General features: G+C 53.1%; 3 protein-coding genes across 3 annotated transcripts in view; 1 reads left to right on the plus strand and 2 right to left on the minus strand.

Moving 5' to 3' along the window:
- CSUI_000953 (3 5 -cyclic nucleotide phosphodiesterase domain-containing protein) overlaps positions 1-6,821 on the minus strand; it is a 16,254-nt gene extending 9,433 nt beyond the window's left edge. The window contains exons 1-2 of the mRNA XM_068061159.1: positions 889-6,821; positions 148-353 (exon numbers count right to left, since the gene is read on the minus strand). Coding sequence (XP_067926867.1) covers positions 148-353; positions 889-3,873 — 3,191 coding nt within the window. The 5' untranslated portion in view covers positions 3,874-6,821. The remainder of the gene's footprint in view (positions 1-147; positions 354-888) is intronic.
- Positions 6,822-8,033: 1,212 nt separating this feature from the next.
- CSUI_000954 (aspartate-trna ligase) lies at positions 8,034-14,600 on the minus strand. The gene is made up of 9 exons (XM_068061160.1): positions 13,545-14,600; positions 13,057-13,261; positions 12,171-12,365; positions 11,423-11,748; positions 10,642-10,936; positions 10,058-10,221; positions 9,350-9,622; positions 8,815-9,028; positions 8,034-8,253 (listed from the first exon to the last, which is right to left on the minus strand). Exons 1-9 carry the CDS (start codon positions 14,139-14,141, stop codon positions 8,192-8,194), a joined length of 2,331 nt encoding a protein of 776 aa, XP_067926868.1. The 5' UTR covers positions 14,142-14,600; the 3' UTR covers positions 8,034-8,191.
- A 124-nt stretch (positions 14,601-14,724) lies between these two features.
- Positions 14,725-24,359, plus strand: CSUI_000955 (uncharacterized protein). The gene is made up of 3 exons (XM_068061161.1): positions 14,725-22,443; positions 22,807-22,884; positions 23,758-24,359. Exon 1 carries the CDS (start codon positions 16,173-16,175, stop codon positions 19,806-19,808), a length of 3,636 nt encoding a protein of 1,211 aa, XP_067926869.1. The 5' UTR covers positions 14,725-16,172; the 3' UTR covers positions 19,809-22,443; positions 22,807-22,884; positions 23,758-24,359.
- Position 24,360: the final 1 nt, after the last annotated feature.

The following is a 24,360-nucleotide window of genomic DNA, read 5'->3' on the forward strand; positions in this document are numbered from 1 at the left end:
ATACATTGGTATCGAGGCTACAGCAGCACGGTTTGATGCGTTCAAAACATTCCTATGCAGCAGCCCAGCCCAGATAGAAAATGTCCGTAGTCCGAGAAAAAGAAATGTCCCCCTTGTCCTATATGCGGAAAGTCACCGTCACCATACCTCGAAGGATAGACGACGTCCAGCTGGACAATGAGAAGAAGACCGTATAGATAAGCGACAGCACTGGAAGCCTCTTGTGATGTAGACCATGCAGATGTCTTGTCAAGCTTCACGAAGCCTGACTGCCCTCCTATGACATCCTTCACGTAAGAAGTTTCTAGATGGTAAGATCCGATGGTGTTCCATACACCCCAAACCGTCACCACCTGTACAATAGAGAAGCAAAACACATGTCTGACAAGCCATGAGATTGCCACTACTGCTTCCCAAGATCACAGCCATGCGTACGTTAGCAATAACTGGTATCTTAACACAACATGACCGCTACCGATCTACCTCTTCACCGCAAATCTCGGGTAGCTTATGGCCACACGTATGCAGCAGAAACTATTTCTCAGCTCAACTCTATACAACAAGTGTATCCCCTACGCAGTCCGATCCAGGCAGGCATGTGACTTTTGCATAGGAATCGGTCACTCCTGGCGAAGAAGCAAGGAGACCTGCGGCGAACTAAGTTCAGGAGAGAAGAGTCTTGATCAAAAAGCCCTATTAATGCTTCCCTTGAGACCACGAAAACACCAGGACAAACGAAAGCTTTCAGAAGGCCATGTACTTTGCTGGATAGCCCTGAATCCATGCGTGTGATTGTTCGGATACGTTTTTGTTTTGAACGCCATTTCTAGCCTAAAAAACACGGAGAGACTGTCCGAAGGGATATAGAGAAGAGAAGTCCTTCCTTACCAGAAAAGTGCCTATATCAGCGATGAGCTCGGCATGACGCGCTAAGGGACGGAAGATTTTGACGACGATGAAGAGAATGGAGACAGATACTGTCACAGCCATATCACTGTGGAAAATAATACCCAAGGGTTCATCATGATTGAAAGCATCTTGCATGTTGAATGACCAAGCCATCAACGGCCACATAATGCTTGTCACGACAAGCATAAGGACTCCCATGAGAATAAGGCGCGTTGTCATCCACCGGTTGATATTGGCAGCAAACAGATCCTCTAGTCCCGCATCTACAAACTTGAGAGGAAACCTTCTTAAGATCACGTCGGTCGATCCACTCCGGCTTAGGTTGTTATTGTCTCCCCCTCCTATTCCTCCTCCTGGTGAACCGGGTCCCCCAATACTTCCACCCCCTGGTCTTAGACTTCCTTTCGAATCCGCAAAGACTGACCGCAACGATCGTTCACTAGAGCCACCACACCCCAGATCTTCCTTCATACGAAAGACAAGATCGTGTTCTGCAAGATTTTGAAAGGCACGAAAAATATTCCTCGTCACAACTCCACACTTGGACTGATGTTTGACTAAGGAGACATTACTGACGGCACCAACAGCGCCTCCATCTTGATGCTGTTGTGTCGAACGATGATGCTGAAGTAAACTCAGAGATCCACCCGCTCCTGTCCCCCGTTGAGAAACGTTACTTGCATGCCTACTTCCATTCGACGATGCCTCACGGGCTAGAAGACCCGAAGACGATGTGGTACTGCCATGGTGATTCTCCGATCCTCCTCCTCCTCCTCCTTGGACACTCGATGTACCTTGTCGTCCAGTTCCCCTCCTATCGGCAAAACTAGCCCCAGCATTCTGATTCGTGAAACTTGAAGTCCTCGAAACGCGGTCGGACGCAACCACATCACTGCGCCTGGAGCCGCGGCTATCACACTCGCTTAGATTGGCGAACGAAACTGTCTTCACGCGGGTGAAGCGATTAGCAGGATCGCTGCTGTTTGTAATGCTCGGAGGCGGTGTGCTGTGAAGAGCAATAGGTGTCGTTAGAACTGTCTGTATTGAAGGTGGTAGTTCAAAGTCAGCGACAATGGGCAGTGAAGACGACGCGCAAGACGAATCTTCCTTTGGCATGGATCGAGTGGACACTGAAACGGAAAGGACAGACTCTGAACGACACGACAGAGCTGGAACAGAACCCTGACGCGGAGTGGCTACGTCATCCCGACTACGAAGCAGGAAGGAATCATCATCGGACGAGTTGCAAGCGAGGTGCAGTGGACGGGGCAGTCGAGAGGCGCCGAACGTTACTGAGTCCGGTGGTGAACTAGGGTTACCGCTGGAAAACCTCTCCCGGGTACCGAAACAGACCTGTGAAGAGGATGCTGTATACACCCAAGATACAGATGCAGCAGGAGAAGGATAAAAAAGTGACGAGCGAATCGGAGGACGATATACACATGGTGGAGAGCCAAAATGACCAGCGGGAGATCCCCTGTCCGCAGTAGAAGACTCACGAGATTGACTAGAGACGGAAGAATCTCTATGCTGAGGAGAATGACAAAGATGAAAACAGGAAGAAGAACTGATAGAAGATTCGGGAGACAAACGCGACAAATCAGGAGACTCGTGGAACGAAGGAGACGGAGAAAGAATCTCTCTCGCATTCTCACGATAATCAGAACCTGACCACCTTCGTCCACGGCAACCACCCCGGACATGAACTTCATTCAAGTCTTCGCTTCCCCCCCCCTTCACTATCAGTGGCACTGAGCCACCGTTTCTACGAAGAGCCGATGCAGACAAAGATCTCTGAATAACGAGCCTCTGACGTGACAACGGAAGCCCCGTTTGAGCCTCCACATGCGAAAAAGATTTTCCGGTCTTCCGACGCTTCGACACGTAACTTCTTTGATGTACCATACTACAGGCACAACACTCAACATCGCCTTCCATCTGTTGTCTCTCCTCTTCCACCACGCATCCCCCCCCCCTCACTGGATCTGTCATTCCCTTCTTCAGTAGTAGTCGCCTCCTTCCTGTTTCGTCATCTTCCCGCCCCCCACAAGAAGAACACCCGAAAGGCAAGAATCCCATGAGAACTTCGCCCTCTTCATCTACTCCGTCACACCGGAATCTCTCTTCCGAAGAATTCTCCTCTGTAAAACCATAATGGCGCACCTTGCGTTCACTTGCTCTTGTCGCTCCATCCGACTGTCCCCCTCCCCCACTCACACCACGACGAAGTAACAGTCGACTTCTAGAACCCGCCTTGCAGTCGTTCTTCTGCTTGCCTCGAGAAAGAAAACGAAGGAAACCGGGAACTCTCCTTTCTTTTCCAAGGATATCTTGTCGAGTGCCCGGAGTTCGTGTCCTCGAAGACCTTCTCCTACCTGTCCAGTCACTTGTCGCTGCCGAGGAAGGAGGCCCCGTACTCTCTGGAAGTTGCCTGCTGAGACCTCTTCGAGACAGATAATGATACCGATCCTCGACGGAGCCACACGACTGCCGCTGCGTCCCTCCTGTCCCACACACAAACGCAGCAGCATTTCCTCTTTGAGAATTATGACAAAACCGACGCCTCCACGAGAAGAATGTTGTCCTTGCAGAAGAACACAGTGGCACTTCCCCGTGAAGAGACATCTGACGATCTTTTTCTTTCATTGTAGTTGCTCGAGAAAAACGCTCAAGAGAAGACGTCTGCGCCTCTGCGGTGCAGAGTTGTAAGGACTCCAGAGGTGAGTCCGGAGCCCGACGAAAGTCGTTTGAGACAACAACCTCGGCGCCGGTACACGTCTCTAGAGAACCCGGAGGTCGCTTTGGTGCCTTGTGTCCATGCCCCCCCAGGCCGCCACTGTTGTCCAACGTCGTAGAGGGCGTAATGAGGGGAGACCGTCCGCTACACTCGCCGCCCTCCGGCAATCCCGCGGGTTTCTCATCCATAATTCCCCCACGATATGTTTGTCGTTCACTGTTTATCATCACTCTTCAGATGTTGCAGAGTGCATACCGCCTTGTCTTCATCTAGGCTAAAAAGGCACCGCTTCTCTTGTCTGTATAGCTGGATATTTAGAAACAGTCCATCACCAGTTTGGTCCGGTTTCCTCTTTCGAGGCAACCGCCTCCTAGAACACCGTCGTCCTGTAAGAGAACCCCTAGTCCTTTTAGACGGCATTCAGTTGAACTTTCGTCGTTGAAAAAACAGCCAACGCGCGCGAAGTCCAATCGAGAAGAGGTAGAAGGATTGACGGTCCCTCCCTCGTGCTATCACATGAGTCGCGAGGATGAGGGAGCAGAACTCACGGGCATGCAGGATGATGTTTTGCTTCGCCGCTCATCATCACCATCATTACATTTGGGAGCGAGCCGGCAGATACATCTCCTCTCCTCTGCCACCCCACCGTTAGTTTCTTCTATTACGGTTGCGCCCGCTAAACAATGTACAAAAGATCGAGAAAGCTCATCATATTTCTTCGTCAGAACAGTGACTGACTGAGTATCGGATCCTAAACCAAGACAATGATGTGAATGAAGGACTACGAAGTTTCTTCCCCTTACACGGCGTGCTGGCAAAAGAGCTAGCATAGCTGAGGAAGTAAAGCAGGGCCATACAACAAGGGGAAAGGAAGCACAGTATGTTGTGACGAGAGCAGACAATCCTGCCAACGAACAGCACATGCAAAGAAGAGACTGAGGGGCGCCAACGGACTGAAACGATTATCTGTGCTCAGGTATGAAAGACTACTGTTACTATTCTCCCCGGAGAAACATAGAAACTGTAGAGAATCGCACGCTGCTCGAGAAAAAAAAACGCATATAACTCCGTCGGGGATGAACAAGAAAAGAAACAAGCAGATGATGATTGTGCTGGGGGAAGGAATTCACAATCCGACCCGACTTTTCCAGCGAACAGTAAGCACCTCGAGGGCACAAGCTGATCGCTGATCCAGCAGAGAGGAGACTCTAGAAAGAGAGGCTGGAGCAAAACACGGAGAAAAAGGGGGGACCGTAAAAAAATACATAGCGGGGACAAGATGCCGCAGACGCGAGAAAAAGAGCCTGGCCCCCCTGCTCAGAGAGGAGAAATCCGGACAAGGAGCTTAGTGATGAACGAATGAAGCGAGCAACACTAAGATCTGTGAATGACTATTGTCTAGTATGGACCACGACTTTGCCCTTCCCGGGCGCAAGACCGGAAGGAAGGGGAGGTCAGCACGAGCACAGGTGTGCCAGGAGACACTCCACGTTCGGGTGAGCCTGGCACTATTACTAACGGGGAAGCGTCCCGCAAAAAAAGAGCACGGTTTTTTCACCGAGTGCTTCAGAACGAAAAGGTATCTGCTGCGGAAGCTTCAGAGCGACGTCGTTTAGGAAGGACACGAGAGAAGAAACGAGAAATGATAGAGAAGACAACTGACAGAGTACCGGCCTCTATGTTGGCGACGAAACAGACCCCCATTACTTCGTTCAGTAGTAGAAAAAACTCAATCGGACCAAGCAGACCTTCGAATGAAAGACTTGACCCTCCCTTCCACTCTTGAACCGGACAGATTTCGTAACCGTAATGAGCAGCTCGCGACTTAGGCGCCATCTTAACTCCTAAGCCGACAAGGACAAAGGAGAACACGAAGGCTACACGGCTTCAAGGAGCAGCTCAACGGACGATTGGAGGGTCAACCGCAGAGGTAAGTCATCTTGCCACGGGAATGTGTTGCGCTGTGTTTCCTGCGCCACCTGAGGCCAGGCTCGCTGTGAAGCGAATGGACCCAAAGAAACCGTACTCAAGCGAAGCCGGTCTTCTGGAGATCAGTCACCCCCCTGTATGTATGTGCATGCGCCCTATACTGCAACCCTGGCAATGCGACAGTACACTCTGCTGCCACCTAATCCTTCAACGCGACAAAGGGAGCCGAAAAAAGGCAACGGGAAACTGCCACCGAGTAACCTGACGAAGAGTCGACCGACAGATCTCCTTCTTGACTCTGGACAAAAACGTGTATCGTTTCAGGCTTGAGCCTCGGCTCTTAAAGCGCAGCGGAAGCTGAGGAGTGTAACCAGGCACAGTAGCACGAGGTATCCGGCGTAAGACGACAAAGGCATTCCCCGAGAACAAGGGAGCTGTGACGAGACGTCGACTACGGCAGGCCGGTACAAACGGGCCTTCCGAATTGGGCGCGACGCACGGAGAAGTTGTCGCTGGGGACGATCCGTTCGAAGGAGCGACACCGCTATGTCGCTGTGCAGTGCCCGAGATTACGGCCCGCAATGCACAAGAAGTGACACGTGAGAGCAAGAAGTGGGAGACGGGACAGTAAAGTCATCGAGGTTCGAGAGAACCGACCAACCAAGCGAGGAACCCCGAGAAGCGAGGACAAGTACCTCCACCGCCTCTCCAGGCCATTAAACAGGGAGACAAACCCAGTGAAGTAGCGAACTAGAACGGAAGCGGATAAGAAGCAGGTCGAGTACGTCTGCAATCTGAACGAAGAAGAGCCACGCATATCCTGCTGTTGTGCAAGCATGCAGAGGCTCTACGTCAAAAGGTAGGAGCGAACTCGGACCCCTTGTGTATACGAAAACGACCCATTCAACATTGCTTCAACCTGGCGCCCTGCTCTCTCGTCACCTCATTCATGCTCCCGCCGCTTTCGCTCTGCAGACGCTTGATTCGTGGCAAGCCGCGAGCCTACCCTCCCAGTGAAACCGTGCTGAAATGTGAAAGTTTCCCAGGCGACGGTAGAAGAATGTGACCACCCCGAAGGTAACGGGAGGAGACATGCGCTAAGGACGGCACGAAAAAAGATGCATGAGACTGCTTGGGACAACTCTCCGAAGGCCTACGCGACTCACCGCCGCGCTTTCCACAACGACAGCGTAGAACCCTGCCGCGTTTCCAATGCAACTCCATGAGGTGGCTCGCAAGCTCTCGTCGATCCTCAAAAAGCAGCACTACCTCCCGCTGCTAAGGCGTCATCCCGCTAAGGTGACGCCATATTAACAACACATTTGTCGGCAACCGTCCACAACCACCACTTGCAGACCACGGTGGTACTCATTCCTCGTCGCTGTATCACAGGCCCCTGCGGGCTTCTGCTGTACGGCAACCCACCCTGTTGCCCTGGTACCTGTGCATCGGCTGATCATAGCTCAACTGAGATGCCCGGAAAGGCTAGATGAATGAAAGGGGGCTCGGTCAGCTGCATTCTCATGTAAGGAAGAGAGCCTGAGACACGGCTGCTGTGGACTCCGGTCCCTTCATTACCCCTTCGGGGAAGTGGCGGCTCTGCAGCCGGCATGAAAGGGTACAAGCTTGACTTCCCATTCTTTTTGTTTTTCTATAGTCAGAACAACGAACCCACCGTGATGGCAGCACCGAAGCGCCGAACGCGTGTATGAGCGCGTCTGAGCACTTTATACTTCACAGTTCTCACCCGCCCTGCCGCGCACCCATAGCGGCTGAGGTGCGGTATCGGAGAGCTTCTGGGCCGCTACCCGCAGAACGCGAAGGTGCCCGCGTCACCTAGCGAGAAAGGCGTCTTCTTTCAAACGGTTTACGGCCGCGTTATTTGTTCCAGTGCACGGCGCTGAATCAAACAGGGAGCGTGGCCTCCAGCTGCCGCGGACCGACTGATGCGGGGTATTTCGTGCTCCGTACGATGTGTCACCCCCGCCAGAGGCCGGCACTAGTGCGGCATCGCTAGCATTGCCCTTCAATGATGAGGGTTCACCTTGCCTCGTCTACTTCTGGGCGACTACTAAAGGTCTCCTCCTGCCTGTGTTTCCACTGTAAACTGAGACCCTTGCGGAAGCAGTTGCTGCCCCGTGTTTGCGACCCTGACCGGGCACACACCCGCGAGACCAATGCCCCCTTAACGGATCATCTCTCTTTTTCTTGCGACAGGTCGTACGTAGGTCGTGCTTTGTCTGAACCTGCCACCCAGGCGTTTTGAGTCACGAGCACTTGGCCTTCTCCATGAAGGAGGCACAGGAGCGGAGCATTCGGGCGAGTGTCCAATGATTACGAGAAACTCATCACTTATTGTCAGTCTTATTGAACTGGAAAGAAAGTAGTCGAGGGACAGCGCAACCGAAATGCTAAAGCAACTATACCCCCGACCGTTGTCCGGCCACAGCAGCAATCCTGGACAGGTTTGAGACCCAGGAAAACAAAATCCTGTCGTTCCCTGGTTGTGTTGTCTCGATGCGCAAGTAAGCAATAAGACGCAGAAAGTAGAAGAGTGCAGCTCCGCGTCACAGCTACAGGGACAAAAGATCGATGCTGCGGTGACGAGTTCTTTTTTTAGGGCGTCAAGCGCTTTGGGTCACGAGGGAACAAGGAGACCTGACGAATGTTCTTCGCACCTGAAATCAGTGGCACAAGAGAGCACGAGGCCCTGCGCTATTTTGGCAGTCTGGTTTTCTTTGTGCCTGCAAGGATCATTCTGGATTACAAGAAAAGCACTTCACTTGTGAACCAGAGAATACGGCTGAGGCCCCCGACAGCGATCATTTAGAGCTCATATGGCGCAACCCGCCGTTGCCCGCTTAGTGGATACTGATGAAACCCCAGGGAAGCGTCACACAGGCACTGAGTAAGAAACGTTAGTCTCAGAACGTATGCGAAAACCGGAATTTCTGTTCATTGAACACCACAGTTCTGCGAAGAGTGCGGTAGCATTCACGCGAAGAGGAAACGGGGATCGGAGTGACGGCAGCCCGAGTATTATCATTGTTGCAATACAATTTGCCCCTACCACACTGGCCGAGGCATGACGCCGGAAGTCCCTTTTGCTACCTCGAGCAAAAGCTGGTGTATGACTCTGCATGAGGAGTTTGTGGACGGCGGCGTAGGGAGTATCGTGACAGGAGTTGCGCCTGGGGAAGGATTTGAGTTGTTGGAGCCCGTCAGGCAAGAGATCTTACCGAGGAAGAGCATCACGACTCTTTCCAGGCCGATACCGGCGCCACCGTGAGGAGCAGTGCCGAGCCGGAATGAATCAATGTACGTCTGGATGGAGCTGGGAGGCACACCGCACGCCTGACATCTCTCGGTAAGCATGTCGGCGTCATGGACTCGCTGTGCACCACTGATTATCTCCTCGTTCCGCATGAAGAAGTCATACGAGTTTGAGAACTTCTGAAAGATCAGACAAGCGAGAGAAAGCCACCGAACCACCGCTTACTGCTAACTCTCGGTCCGGTCCTCAGTGGTCTGGCTAACGCCTCCATACTGTAAATGACGTGTAAGCTATGCGAATACTCACAGGGACATACACATACTGTACACCAAGAATGGATAGTGGCGGCGGCTGAGCTCTTCGTCAAATTGGTGCCGCAGTCTACGTTCTCGATTCAGTCATACCCAGCAGATATCTTTGAGTACACATCAAGTCAGAAGAAGAAAGTCTATCCTCCCGCAGCGGGTATGAATCATCAGACTGCGGCCTGTGTGCCTCACCTTGTCGTGTGGGTCTGGCATAGTATAGAATGGCCGGACTGCCAAGGGGTACTGAATCAGCATGTAGAAGTCGGTGCCATACTTGGCCTTGACGAGCTTCCCTAGAGTCCTCTCTTGCTCTGTGTTTAAGTCAAATTCGGATACATCATCCGGCACCCCGGGACAGCCGGCATCCCGAAGCATTTGGACGCCTTCCGAGAAGGTGAGCCTGGGGGTTTTCTCGATCCAGGTGAAGGGCTCCGCAGGGTATTGTTGGTGGAAAGTGTCAATTTCCTGCAGCAGCAAAATAGGTCGGCCAGCCGGGCAAACCTCATTATCCCGAACCGAGGTCGAGCAATGGGAAGGTAGCCAGTGCCTGACTCGGAGTATGTGCACGTATATGCCGCACGAAAAAACTCCGCGTAACACGCCGACTCGGCGAATCGACGCTATGTCGGGCCCCGCTGCCCCCGCCAACTACGCACGAACGGAACATGAAGAAACATGCGACTGAAAGTGAAGTCCCGTCTCTTCCCGTTTGCGCGCGCCTCTGTCCGGGTTTTGCCGCACTGGCACAACGGATCAGAACTTCTCCGCCTTCTGCAAGCAGACAGAAAAGCCCCTCAACTCAGTGACAGTTCGGTGGGCAAACAAAAAACTTCCTTCGCGAAGGCCCCACCCAAGCAAGGTGACGAGCCACCTGACAGTCACAACACATTGATATCTCACCTCTTTGCATCGTTCACTTAAGCCTCTGAAAATGAATTTGAACAGATCATCTAGGACATCAAGAACTTCTGAGTAGTGCTCCTTGAATGTCATCTCCAAGTCCAGGCCAGTGAACTCGCACAGATGTCGGTGCGTGTTGCTGTTCTCGGCACGAAACACGGGGCCTGCATTTCGTCCACGGGCAACACCCAAACACAAATATCAACCGGCTCAATCCAACTTGTCCGGTTCCGTTCAGATACACAATTGTCCGCTTGGCTAGCAAAAGCGCGGGTCTCCAAAGTACAAGCTGAAGGATTCCCTTGAATGCAGCATCTCCACCCGCCCGAGGCAATCCAAGCCATACGAGCTTCTGAATTTCACGCTCGGACGCTGGAAATAAAACTGCTGTGGAGACAGGAGCTGACCGGGAGAGGGCGGCGTGTCCCCACTTTTCCCACTGACGACGATGCGATCCACAGTTCGAAACCAAACTTCTTCCCTCCTTCTCTCAACCTTTTTCTGGGTAGAAGACAAACGAATCTGTATTACATGATATCCGTTCATGGTGGCGAACAAACTGACGACGAAGCAGTCTTTCTTACCGATTTCAAACACACGGTCGAAATCGGCACACATGGCCATTTGCTTGTACAGCTGGGGGGACTGGGCCAAGCAGGCATCTCTACCAAAGTATTTCAAAGGGAAGCAACTCGCTCCCCCTTCACTCGCGCCGCCTATTAGCTTGGGAGAGTGGATTTCCACAAACCCGCGCTTGAGAAGAAACTCTCTGAAGAGCTGAACAGTCTCGGACTGGATACGGAAAATCGCTTGATTGACTGGCGTCCGCAAGTCTAAGATGCGGTTGTCCAACCGGGTATCTGGGTTTACGCGGATTCCCTGTGTTGGGGACGCAAACAAATACAGAAAGACACAGTCTTCTGCATGAGCATACACTTTCGACGTGACCCCGTCACAGGTCTTACACAGTCCTTAACATACCCGGACCAATGAGAGTGTACGGATAGCTGAATACTGAGGAGTATCTTCCCGAAGTCAGTGCAAAGCAGACGCCACTGAATGCACGCGCACGACTTTATCAATACGTCGTTGTTGTTGTTGGACCCTAGCTGCCTGTACATACATTCCTTTTCTACGGAACAGACTTCCTTTCTCGCCACGTAGAAAGTTAGGGAGTTTCATGACACGCGCCCCGACAACAGAGAAACAGAGAAGGGCCAACGACGCCGACTATCACTATGTGTAAGAATAGATATCTTCAGGCTGGAAAAAAATGACGGATGGTGAAGCGGGAGACGTCTTGCGCGCAAGTTCTGCGAAAAAAACGAGGTGTACGCCTCAGTCACTGGAGACGCTCTCACTTACACCCTCAGAGCCGTCCTCAGGCCGCATGGCGTCACGTAGCTGGAAAGGTAACTCTTGTGCAGCTTTGCTAACACAGAAGATCTTCTGGACAGCAATCTCAACACCTTTTTGCGTTGTCGACTGTATTTCGAACTCAGGTGCTACGACCTTTCCTTGAACGTCAACAACGGACTCCATCGGCACCGCGCACACCCATTTGATCATGTCTTTTCCTAGGCCCTGTTTAGTATCGAGAACTGCCTGGACTGTCTGTTGTCTTTCGCGGAGCACCAGAAACGCTACACCGCCTGACGGAGAAAACACAACCGCAACATATTCACGGTCATCTAGAACGGATACGGACAAGACAGAAGAGAAACACATCAAACATTTCTTTCAGGAGACCTTGAATCTTCCTTGCTGTCCACTCCTCTCCAACATTTCCTGTTGTACGGGGATCTCTAGGACTCGTCTCTCGGTAGGATCCCTGTCGAACGAACAGCCAGGTCGGCTGATTCCGCCGGACCACTAGAGGGCCCCATGGTCTACAAGAATTTGCAGACCTTCCACTCCACGCCGGCACACCATCCGCATGAGGCTGGCGTAGGTACACTCAGAGAAATGTGCACACGTATTCGAGAAGGTGCATGTATTCGCTTGGCCCCATCGAGTAGAGATATAGCAGCCATTGCTGACACTGGGACACAAGAACGAAACGTACTCAAAAAAGTGGACAGTCAAGTAACAGGGGAAAAAACGCCTTCCTTACCCTTTCCGCGACATTCGTGAATGCGTCCGCGAATCCACACAACTTCCCCCACATGATGGTGAAGGTTTGCGACGGGGACCCATACTCGATCTGTGCGCGAGCCCGAGTCGATGATCGGTAGGTAGCCGTAAGCGTCCGTTGCAATATCTTCTACTTTCTTCTGTAGGATTGCCTGAGCAGCTCGCTGCTCCGCTTCTGTACAGTAACAACCAAGAGTTGGACTACAAGCGCATGGATCCGTCGACATACGGCAGTTGCACTATGCGAACAAGACCGTCGGTATGCGCGAATCTGTCTCTAACTCACACTTGCGGAAACACACCTCGCAAACACAGACAGAAACGAATGTATTGATATCACCTTTAGGTTCTATATTTGTTGTTCAGAGTATAACCTCCGAGCTCGAAAGTGGTACGGGTTGGAAGGGCGAAAAGGATTCTCCGGATTAGGTTTTCCGCATGTGCGACTCGAACCGAGTACCCTGATGTCTGAACGCTCCTTCTCCGTAACACACCGCGAGGCATAGTTGGCATGTATATGCTTTCCCGGGTGTCCTTTCACTAGCTTTCTCTCTCCAAGGGGAGGTATGCGTACGTCGCACGCTACCAATATAGAATCCACTGCTTGAGTCACATGGAGCCAGTAACTGCGCTCTCAGATGCCATGGTTTTTCTGTCAAAGGCGATCATGAATTTCCCAGGTTTCCGCCATCACCTTGGTCTCCCAGATGGTCTGCGTGGCTGTCATCCCGTACCGCCGCGTGAGCAGTATACATGCATACAACGCCACCAGCTCCTTTACTGAACTAACGACAGCTGATGACCAGCTCGGAACTGATACGCACAGTAAAGATAGCGCTGGGACACTACAGGCAGTCCGTCCTTACCAAGAGCCTCACGTTTCAAGGCCTTGGCAGCTTCCTTAGCTGCTTCCTTCTCTGCCTTTTTCTGTGCTTTCTTGGAGACTGTGGCACCTTCGGCACTAAGCGGAGAGCTGCTGTCTCCGTTGCAGCCTACGTGGGCCGCAGCATCTTCGCGCTTGGCCTCCGGTGTCGACATCTTGCAAGAATTCGAAAGGCTACAACACAGCCGCTGAGCCGCAGAAGGGGAGACGAGACAAGAAGGCCGGCACAAATAACTGGACTCATGCCGGGACCGAAGAGGATACAGGGTCGGGGCGCCCCAGGAGGAAGAAGACCTAGTGGCACAGCACCAATAATAGACATCCTCAACCATAAGCCACCCGGGGGGGTAGCGGGACAGAGGCTGTAACTAAGGCGGCACGACAAGCAGGAAAGGGATGTAAACAGGGTACAGGCTCTCATAACACAGTTCGCGAGACGCTGTAAAAAGAGATGCTAGACGATGGACCCACCGAGAAGGGACTCCTGGTATATCCGCTCACGAAGTTCCACGGACCGAGAAGAGGCTGAGCAGGCCTGGGGAGGGCACTGGGGAGCAGCTTGGAGAAAGTACGTAGCCGGTGGGTAGTCCCAACTGAAGGTCCCTTAATGTAGCTGGAAACAGCGGTTGGTCGGTGAAGGGATCCAGGCACCAGAAAAGTCAACACGTGGCTTTGCGGTAGACACAGAGCCCCGCCGACCGGAAGCCAGCTACCGTCCCTGGCTACGCACGGAAGTTGCCTGTTTGGCCGAGGGCCAGAAGCAAGCCTCCGTACCTGCCTTCCTATCTTCGCCCGATACAGGGGATTTGGCACGGGACAAGTCGTGCCACCGCTGAACGGCGGGCCCACTTCCCGAACTGAAGCTCCGGGCTCACAGGGAGAGCGCCCCGTGCAGGGAAAGAAACCACTGTTTCTGGACTTACACAGGGGCGTACAGACACCTGTGACAACGAAAAGCAAGCACGAGACAAAGAAAGAGCCGGAGGCGAAGAATACGTTCGAAGGACGAAAACCAAAATTTTTCCGATGATGCAGGCAATTCCAAGCACACATGTCAGCCCGCTCCATAAGCTGCTTGTTCAAGCAGCGTACAGAAAAGAAGAAAGTGTAACAAGCCTCTTTCAGGAGAATCAGAAAGCGAAGTCGAGGGCAGGAAGAACTAGAACAATGTAAGGTCAAGTCGGCGGAATTCAGCTGTGGACGACGATAATACCAGGGGAGGGGTGATCGACGAGTTCACTAGTACAGCGAACAAAAACAACTGTTCTACGTCGACACGGCGAGGTGTGCGGATTTAGCACTGACACAGAGTCTGCTCAAGCTTGTCGGAGCTCGGCTGACGAAGACCACGGCACTTAAACAGACTTAAGAGCGAGGCTGGAGCCAGCAGCAGACTGTGCAGGCAGAAACAGTCTCTAGAGAGGCGTTGACCCAAACAGGCGCGTGACTGTGACCAGGCAACAACGAAGCGTTCACTTGTCAAGTTCTCGTGTAGACCCACACGTGATCCAGGTCCCGATACGGGACTTCTTCGCCGATTTTAAGCCGGGACGGCGTGGCTTTTCCGGGTCCCAATGTAAATCTCCCACTTCACGGGGGGAGAAAACGGGAGGGAATAGGCTACATCGGTCTGTTGGGCATCGCCGCGTTTCTGAAGATTGGTCTTTCTCTTTCTCGCTTAAGGAAACTGAGTTTTTTCCCGGGATTCCTTCTGACACTTGCCCACACAGAGTGTTCCTGGTTGGCTTTTCTGTCGATGCAACTAGGGCTACTTTGCCGAATGCTGCGCAGCCATCGGGGGTTTCAAGTTCCCTTGCTTTCTGCAGCATATCCCCTTTTTTCGCTTTCCTTTTTTGCGGCAACAGTGTTCACGTTCTTCTCCCACTGTGGCAGGCAAACTGTGGGTTTGGGGGAGTGTATCATAACGCGTCTCTAACGTGGGAGGATCCTTGATTCTGCCCGTCTGTTTCCAGCTGACCAGGGCCCTGTGTGGTCTTTGCCCGGGCTTTGGCCCTTCTGCTGTACGGCGGGGTCCTATACCGTTCCGAACTTCCTTCTTGCAGAAGTCACAAACAAAAGTGCGAGACCGCACACGCCGCCGCGACGTCGGTGCCTTGGCGCGCATGCTCGAAGCCGAAGACTTTTCCCACGCTGTGTTTTGGAGCCCCATTCAGGCCTTCATCGCAAAGCAAAGGGTTCAGCACGCCCCCAGATTTCTCATGCTTTGGTGTCGCGTAGTCTTCGCTTTTGACTGTTGCTCACTGCTCTCGCGAGCGCAGCGCAGATGCTACGCGGAAAGAATTCTTCACATGCAGGCGAACCGTGACGGCACGACATTTCGGAGAGGTTCTGGAGTATGGCGCCGCCTGACAGCAGCTTTCCTGGTTTGGCTTCTTTCCCGCGGACAGATCTTGGACAAACGCCTGCACAGGAATCTTTTCTTTAAGTGGCGCGTCTCGATCTTTCGTCGCACTGCCGTTCTCCGCCGCGTGCCTCACTACTCTTGCGCTGCGGTGCTCCCTGCCACTTCGGCTTTTCCTATACCCCCATCCTATTCCATACCGCTGTATCGCTGGCTTGCCAAAGAAGAAAACAGGACCTCGCTGCTACGGCGGCCGTAGAGCTCATGGTGCTGCCATACCACGTGTTGATAGACCTAGGGGACTCGGCTTGGAGTAGACCGGAAGGATACAGGAGAGGCAGTTGCCGTCACCGTGCCCCCACCGCCGTTTCACGAGGGGACAGACACCCAGAGAGTCTTCCGGGTTCGCCCCCCCACTCGTGTTTCGTCTGTGTGGAGAACTGCTTGGTGCGGGGGTGGGGTCGTCTCTGGGTACCTGCCTCTCCCAGGTAGTATCAGCAGAGACCGTACAACTGGAGGTGAACGTCTTAGTTCGTCAGCTGCCGTGGGTGAACAGCTGCCGCTGCATCAGTTTCTGCTCCCCGGTGTTACAGGGAGGGAGGCAGAGTGTGAGCTGCCGTCCAGAGAAGGCCCTGGTGTGTAAGGGGATTCACCGCCTTTTGTTCGTCTGTCGCTGAAGATATCGGGAGAAGTCTTGGTTTATATGACACATCACTGTTCTTTGTTGTTCTTACTTCATGGCGTTGTTACCTCTCGGTCGCATGGCGAGACCCCAGTGGGAGTCTTGCACGACCTGGCAGTCACACGGCTCGGCAGTCAGTGCGAAGCTCACGAAGAAATCAAGGAGTGGACAGCAGGAGGGAGAGACACCGAACGCGACGTGTAGGCCGATGGCTAGGGACAAAAATGTGGGTGGAGCGCAAAGTGTCAGCAATGTTGCGAACCGCTGTAACTTTCCAGCTACCTCCGAAAGAGTGAAGAACGCTCGTCATCTTCGCGTGTCTAGGAATGGCGCTATTCGAGGGGTGCGCATGCGGAGATTCTCTTTGTCTAGCCACCTATGTCTTGAGAAGTCCAGGCATTCTGGTGGTGTCATGGGTCATGCGAGCGTGACAGGGAAGCGAAGCGAGACTGAGCAGCGGCAGCAAGGCGTGACGGCAGAAAGAGCACTGGCAGCAGATCCAGCGCAGTCATCATTACAGGCGAAGGCGGTTGATCAGGAGGCAAGGAGAAGTTATGGTGCTGATGCAAACTTAAGTGTCGGCTTGGTTGTTTCTTCTAGCGTCTCTCCCTGCCTTTCTCAAATACCGCCTCGCGATCCACGAGGTTGTATTGCCTCCGGGTCACCGAGGAGGTCGGCGGAGTATCTTAGGGAGGAGAGCCGCCCGCAATGTCCCTGGGATGGGCGCTTAAGGGGAACTACAGAGGAGAGGAGGGCATCGGAGAAACGAGCCGCAAGAAGTGAGGCAAGTCGGGTGACTGACCGGTCTCATTCGCGACCCAGGGAAGACATTTTGTTGCGGGACATCGAGACAGAGGGAAATGACGGAGGAGACTTGGCTCGGGGAAACTTCACGGCTGAGGTGTTTTCTTGTCCACTGAGTATGGCCCTTGAAGTCACATCCACGGAAGGAGAGGGAAGAAAGTCGGGAAGTTTTGTTGCAGGGGGGAATTGCGAACCTGAATCACAAGAGACCTCGGGACGAAAGAAGGTAGCAGAGTTTGTGGAGAGGCGTGAAAGGAAGAAGCGAGGATGTAGTAAAGGTGGGGTTATTAGATCGCAGCTGGGGTGTATAGCCATGTCGAGTGAGAGTAGAGAAAGTCATGGATCGCAACCTGTGGAGACAGTAAAAGAGAAAAGAAAGTTAGCAGGCGACGGGCGCCTGCTCTCAGAGAAAAAGAGAGAATGCGTCAAAGGCATATCTTATAAGGCTCTTTCAGATGTGACAAAGAAGCCCCTTGGTTCGCCTTCCTGTCGTCTGAAAAGCAAAGTATCCTCGAAGGCTACCGGGGGAACAGCAGGTCGCAAGTCAGTACATCGTCGACATAAGACGTACGCAAAGTCTCCCGCCGGAGTTCTTACTGTGCTTCGTAGCGAGAGGAGGCTCCTCGTCAGGAAAGCCAAAGTGGGAAGAAGGCAGGTTGATGTTTCGTGTGGGCGTGATAATGTTCTTGCTCAGGACACTAGCGATGCTGAAACTACGGATTCCCAGGGGGTTACCACGACGAATCTAGGAGACAAACAGAGCTGTTCTGTGAAGAAGGTGAAGTGCTGTGCGTCGCTTTTATCCGGGGATGATCACTTCCCAGTTAACTCCGATGACAGCACGGCTGGCGGACTCACGCCACGTTCAGGCTCACCGCTACGGAAGGGAAAAGACGTGTTACGAACGAAGAGGGGATGCACAATCGCAGGTACATCGCGGGCCGTGAAAGGCCGAGTACAGGTCAGAAACAAGGCTTGCAGCGATACTGCTGCACCAGTTGACCGTGTTACATATGACGGAGGCAGTTGTCCTTCCGGGGCTGGTTGTAATGAAGACGCCGGCGTGGGAAATAGGCGTCAGAAGAGTGCTTCGAGCATGGATGTTTTTTTGTCGTGTGGCGATGACCGCCGCGATACAGATGTTGTAGAGGTGATGAATCGAACTGAAGACGGCGTTAGGCGTGGGCCTGGATTTTTGACCTGTTTGAAACAAAGCCGTTCTGTTCCTCAGCAAAGACTGAAGGGACCAGGATCCTTCCGTCGCAGCGTCTCGGGAAGCTCGTTGCCAGGCTGGAAAGCAAACGACAGCTTCGTCTATTTCCCCGAAGTCAGAAAAGGAGGTAGACCACGGAAGGTATCTCTGTCGCCCTCTATTGGGTACCGCGTTGCGCCCGGAACAACGCTGCTGCCTGCCGTGCGTGACGATGCGGATGAATTTTCAAGTATCGTCAGCAGCGGGGTCTCTGCCAACGTTAGCGATGAAAAGGGAGCTGGGGAGAATAGCACCCGCAGCCGAGAGACCGACTGCAAGCACGCCGCAAAATCGCCTCTTTTGAGTGAAGGAAACGCCAAAGGAGTTTCCCCGAGGGAGAATGTCTGTTGCAGGAGCTCGACGTTTCCCTCAGGGTCAGAGGCACTTACTTATGGTGATTCGTGTCCTTCAAGTGGACGGGAAGGTATTCGATGTTCTTCGGATCAAGGAAAAAGCCACAGCGCGCTTTCATCATCAGAGGTGTGTCTACACGATGAGCGAGCGTGTACTTCGCACTCTGTCCAGGATAGTCCAGAAAATAGAGAGACACCGTTTTCCGGGAGTGCAGACAGCAGGACAGGGCTCAAGCGCCCGACCAATCACATCTCACGCGGCAATGCTGTGGAAGTTCCAACGGTTCAGCCCCACTGTTCCGAGTCTGGAAATTTATGCCGCACACAGTTGACTCCCGTGGCAAGTGGCACAGGACTGCACAAAGTCAGAGAAGAGGTCGAAGAGAGCAGAGGGGAAAGACACAGTGTGAGCGGTAAACAGGAGCATGTCCGACTGACCCTCTCAGTCAGGAGATCGCCTCGGCTAAGTGCCGGCCGGGTGCTTGCTACGGCCTCCGAGGAGTTACCATGTGGAGGACTCCCGGCTTTGACAGATGTGCAGCTGGGGGGAAGCTCAGTGAAGCAAGTGCGCACACCGTCGGCGAATCGAATACGAGTTCATCAAACTGCACCGGGTAAGGGAGGAGAAGACGCCGAAGGCCCCAGTAACCGTGCGACACTCCCTTCCTCAGAAATAGAGAGTTTACCGTCTGCATCAGCTTTGCTTAGTGGTGGCGGGTCTTCGTCTGGCGAAGTGTTGCTGGCGAAAGACAGTCTTCCTAGCGCCGCTGTATCGAGTGTGAGTATGACTTCTGGGTCATCGCAATGTGAGACGACGCCGGAACCGGCTTCTCCTCTGCAGTTGCCTTCCAGAGGTTCCACTCCATCTGTTCAGGTTCCGTGGACTGTGAAGCGATGCATACCATATATTCGCAGTTTGGCTCGCCGGGCGGGCTGGGAGCGTGTACCTCCATCGTTGCTTCTTCTTCTTGTAAAAGATTTGGGGAATGCCATAGCAGCCTCGGGGGTACGCACACATGGCACGTTCGGCGAGGTTACCGAGGTGTCAGGCGGACAGACATCAGCTACCGCGGAGGGGAAGAAGAAGAAACGGAGGCTTGCAGAAGTTGAGCGTTTACTGCAAGTTCAGAACGAGTGGGCGAGAGCAAGGACAGTATCTCTGTGGAAGAAAGCAAGGAGAGGGCTGGGAGATGGAGAGAGTCTGAAAGACGTTTTGAACAGACTCAGAGGGAAACCCTCTATTCTTGCCGCGGCTGGAGCTGTCTCCGTGAACGCTCTGTGATGCAGAAGCAGGCAAACAGAATGCCCGGCTTGAAAATGAGTACGGGGAAGTGATGAAGGCTTGTGCGCCCTCGGGAGAGACTGTCAGCGGCACTTCAAGTCAGACAACAGGTGGTGGGACAGAGACATTCGAGCTGAGCAAGTTCATCTCTCGGGTGCCTCAAATGGATGTTAACGGTATACGTAGTGACCGGGACTTCTCTGCCCGCCTGCTTTTGACGTCCGCCTCGGAGTGCCTCTTGCATCGGGCTACCGACATGTTTTGAGCCGGGGTGTCAATGGTGTGAGAAGAATTTCCACATGTCTGAACACTGAGATTTGGATGTTGTAACCAAGAGCAGTCGCGGCGTCACGTCAAATAACTGATAGACACTTTTTCTCGCGGTTGTGCTCTCAGGGCAAAGGCTCCGAGTGGAAGTTCTCGAGGCGTGTGTCGGTCTAGCGGTGCGCCCGCGTTACAAGCGGATGGACGCTACGCCTCCGACTGTCTTTTTATGCGCATTGGCAAACTTGTCTGATTCATGAGAGACGGAACCTGGCTGGTTGAATCTCGGTCGTTGGCGGCGAGAACGCAGTGACTGTCCTCAACAGTAGCATCTCTTTTTGTCTTCTGCTGGAAGCCTGCGCGGCGTCGTCGTTCGTAGGTGTGGACATCCGCTGAACGCGCTCTCCCTCGACGGTGAGTCGCCGGCTTTGTGTTAATACCGCCGCTACTCACGTAGCGTGCATCGTACTCAGTATCTTGTTAGACTGCTAGCTTTGTAGGGGTAGGCCCATTCGGCAATCGCCGATTAGTCTGCCTGTTCTCTACCTCTCCATTGCTGGCCTCACGTGCTGGGAACCCTGTGCATTAGCACCTTAGAAGTTTGGACCGCAGACGCATGGCTGTTGTGGGGGCTCCCGCAATAAGTTGCCTTTTCGTGTCAGTGGGACATCGCCAGCGTGGCTTGGCAAACTCACGCTCCACAACCCCAACCGAGGTGCGATGAACCGGGGCGTCGTGCCCTGGCTGTAGCTCCGTTGAAGAACGGCTCACGGCACCGGCTGCCCGACTTGAAACGGCAAGTAGACCTGATTTTCCCCGGGTAGCACACAGTGCCCTGAGGGGAGCCTCTCCATCAGCGAGCTTGAATGCCCTTATCACCCTTACTACAAAAAGGATAAAGGAAGAAACAGAGTCCTCTAGAAAACGCAGGCTCGTTGAATATTGAGAAGAAACAACGGACTGCAGTGGCACCGGCAAAGATTCGTCTCCGCCGCTGGAGGTGTAATGTGGCCGGTCCGCAGAAAGTTGCACTGTAGCAGTCTCAGGCGTACTAGGCATAGGCCCTCTGCTAGAATACCGCTGCGAAGCATTGCTGGGCAGGTGGAACACGCCAGAAGTGTATTACTGCTACTAATTCACTTCGGCAGACATCCTAGCGGAGAGGCAACTTGGACACACACCAGGATACGCCGTAGCAGATGTAGGCGACTTTATCTGACAATGGGAACCATCTGTAGAACGCAAACTTAGCGCTCGATAATAATTGATAGGTTGCTATACCGTGTGACCTCCCAGGGCTCTCCTCGCCAGTCTTTAGACGGCAGAAGCACTCGATCCTCTTCACGTATAGCCACGTTTAGCAAACTCCGAGGCACATGTCCCGGACCGGTAAGGCACAACTGTCTTGAATCTTTCATTTCTGAATTGCCACATCCCAGCATCTAAAAACTGTCACATCGTTTGTTTCAGTGTTGTCTCTTCGCAACCGCGCCCTCGATAGACTTTCCGGGGTTCTTAACTGTTTGCTTGTGTTCCGCATCTCTCTTTCCGAGCCTCCCGCGGCGCTCCTCAAGCGCACACTCGATGTTCGCGCAACGCTTTGTTTTTTCTTCACCTGTTGCACCATACTTTCTAGTTTGTTTGGTTTTCCCCTTCACCGTTTCTAGCTGGTGAGTTCCTGGGTTGCCGCTGGTGACTTCCGCGATTTCGTCCTGCTGGAGACTGCGTTGCATCTTCGTCTTTGTTTCCGCCGCTGTTCGCTTCCTGTCCTCCAGTTTTCCCCTTTTGCCATTCTCGTATTTCCTTTTCCCCCGACAGCTGACCCACAAAAGGGTAACTTTCTAGTATTGTCAACATGAGTGTGGAAGCTCTCACTGCTGCCGCCTCTGCATCTCCTTGTCCTCGGTTCATTCCGCTGGCTCATCTTCCAGCTGCATGGCGAGACGTCTCTCAGGTTGAGCTGCTTGCCGATTTCAGCGAAATAACCGACACCGAAGCCCGTCGGAGGACAGGGGGGGCCTGTGAACAAGGCCGAATAAGGGGAGGGACAGCAGGAACTGCCAAAAGTGGGGCTGCAAGTGCCAGTAGCCATTCTAGGGGGGAGCGGAGGCATGTAGTAACACGCAAAGACAAAATTGAGGAACATACAGAAGCCAAGACGAAGAATTTGTATGACCAAGAGATCCGGCGGCTGGCTGCGGATGTTTGGGACAAAATGGGACAGGGAGACGGGAGTTCAAGGCGAGGCGAAAAAGCGAACCACGAGAGCGCAAACGTAGAGCGGCAGATTGCGTGCCAAGGAGAAGACGCATGGGACGACGTCTTAGCACTCGTTCACGTTAGAGAAAAAAGAGAAAGAATCGCTCAACAGGTCAGCTTTCTTGCAAAATGTACTGCACTTTACTGCGGACGTCTCCGTGTTACCTATTCGTGTGCAACTGTGATCGCCCTGCGCGAGGCGTCTTCTCAGGAATATCTAGTCCAGCTGTGCATCTGTCGGGGCGTGGCTTCCCGGTGCGTCGAGAGTGTTTTGGCGTCGGGATCTCGTGCTGATACGTAGCAGGCATAGCATGTCTCCGGAGGCCTCTGCAGGGTGATGATACACGGCGTACTTCCTTTCTTGCGCGTACCAGCACTACTCTGCACTTCTCTCTGCGCCAGACTGATAGCGACTTCTCTTCCTAATTTGCACATATCCACCACTTTCTCAAATTTCCTGCACTGTGGTCATTAGGCGGCAAAGCTGTCATTGGCTCTGGATCTACTACGGACAGAAGTTCTGTTAGCTGCTGACTGCTGGCCTCTTGCCGAGGTAAGTTCTGTGTCACTCCGTTGGAGACTTATTTCTATCCACGAGAGGGAGAGGTCGGAAAGGTATGGACCCGCCACACAAACGCTGTTCTACGTGTGCTTCCGCCTGTGCTGCACCAAAGGGAGACTCGATCGCGAGCTCCCGATTATAAACGTCAAGACTTGCCTCTACTAAGGTTTCACAGGCCACTGTACACGGCGCAGGGTTTGCATATAAGCTCCAAAAGCCGAAGCGCCGCGTATTCATTTCTCCTTTATATACCCAGACGCCGATTCAGACGTGCCCCTCGGCTACATAAAATGTTTAGGCAAAAGTGTGGAAGTTGTTTGTTGAGTCATGTACAGAATCGACGAGAAACATAAGGCACCACACCGCACGACAGTGGGGTTCACGTGAGACGGTGGGAAGCCTCTAAACGGACAGACAGCTATCACAGCGTGGCCGTCGGAGGCTCAGGTAGCTAGTCGCCGAGGAATCCCATGAACCAATCAGTCGCGCGGTCGGTCTTAAGCAGTGATTGTCTGGTGGCGATGGGACACCTTGCCGATGGCACAAGTACGAAAATAAGCGGTCACACACGCCTGTGTGCTCCAGACCGGCGTATTCGGATCTCTTGCTAGGTTTTGTGGTCGGCTATCCGGGCTGACGGGCGCGGCTGCGCTTTAGCTTCGAGTTATATGTGTTTATTTGAGTGTGCGTCTCGCTCACAAATGGGCAGAAAGATTCTGTAGCGTCTTCGGCTGATCAGTTGCTTTCCTTGAGATGCTGCGCTACCAGCGATAGGTGCTCCTGCCTCATTTGCAAGAAAAGCAGTTCGTAGTGGTCCGACAATGTTTTTGTACTACGGCATCTTTCCTCCACGTTTTTGTGCAGAAACAAGCGTAAGCTTGAGGAGTGTCCTTCCATAGACGACTGCTTTTATACGCGCGTCGAGGTCTCTCTACAGTCTTCGGCAATTCTCGTTCTGGACCACGCGCACGTCAACACCTCAGAGCAAGGAGCAGGCAAACGACACAACATGCGCAGCGTCTGCAACTGCAAAGTTGACGCGGATTGCAGTCGTCAGTCCGTGAACACAGACCAACGGCGCCGAATTCCAAGCTCTGTAGTGTCACGAGATCGTGGAGGGAGGGACCAGGTTTTCTTTTTTTTATAGTTTGGGAGGCGTCCAACACGGCCGTACCTACCCGGCGAGGACTTGCTTACCAGTCCCTAGTACGTACATGTACGTGCTCCCCACGCGCAGTCGGTGAGCTGCATATTATTTTCAGTATGGGCAAGAATACACTTTTTCAAGAGAACTGAAGGTGATGACACGAAAAATTCCTGTGCCTTGACGCCTCTTGTATTGGTCCATGGATCCGCCGGCGGCAGGAAGTCTGTCGGAGATTTGTGGAGCGATCGGGTTGAACTCGGCCGGCAAATGAGCGATTTGCAGACTGCCTGGGGCGAATCCCAACAGGCATTCTCACACAA

Source organism: Cystoisospora suis (genome assembly GCF_002600585.1).
Source record: "Cystoisospora suis strain Wien I chromosome Unknown contig_375, whole genome shotgun sequence".
Lineage (NCBI taxonomy): Eukaryota > Apicomplexa > Conoidasida > Eucoccidiorida > Sarcocystidae > Cystoisospora > Cystoisospora suis.

What these genes read in the sequence shown, in the direction of transcription:
- CSUI_000955 (XM_068061161.1), top strand. Translation starts at nt 16,173, where the DNA reads ATGGCGTTGTTACCTCTCGGTCGCATGGCGAGACCCCAGTGGGAGTCT.
- CSUI_000954 (XM_068061160.1), bottom strand. Translation starts at nt 14,141, where the DNA reads ATGGAGCGGGCTGACATGTGTGCTTGGAATTGCCTGCATCATCGGAAA. An exon ending in CTGAGGACGGCTCTGAGGGT is followed by an intron (nt 10,937 to 11,422) that starts GTAAGTGAGAGC and finishes TCCCCAACACAG; the next exon opens with GGAATCCGCGTAAACCCAGA. An exon ending in TAAGTGAACGATGCAAAGAG is followed by an intron (nt 9,623 to 10,057) that starts GTGAGATATCAA and finishes TTGCTGCTGCAG; the next exon opens with GAAATTGACACTTTCCACCA.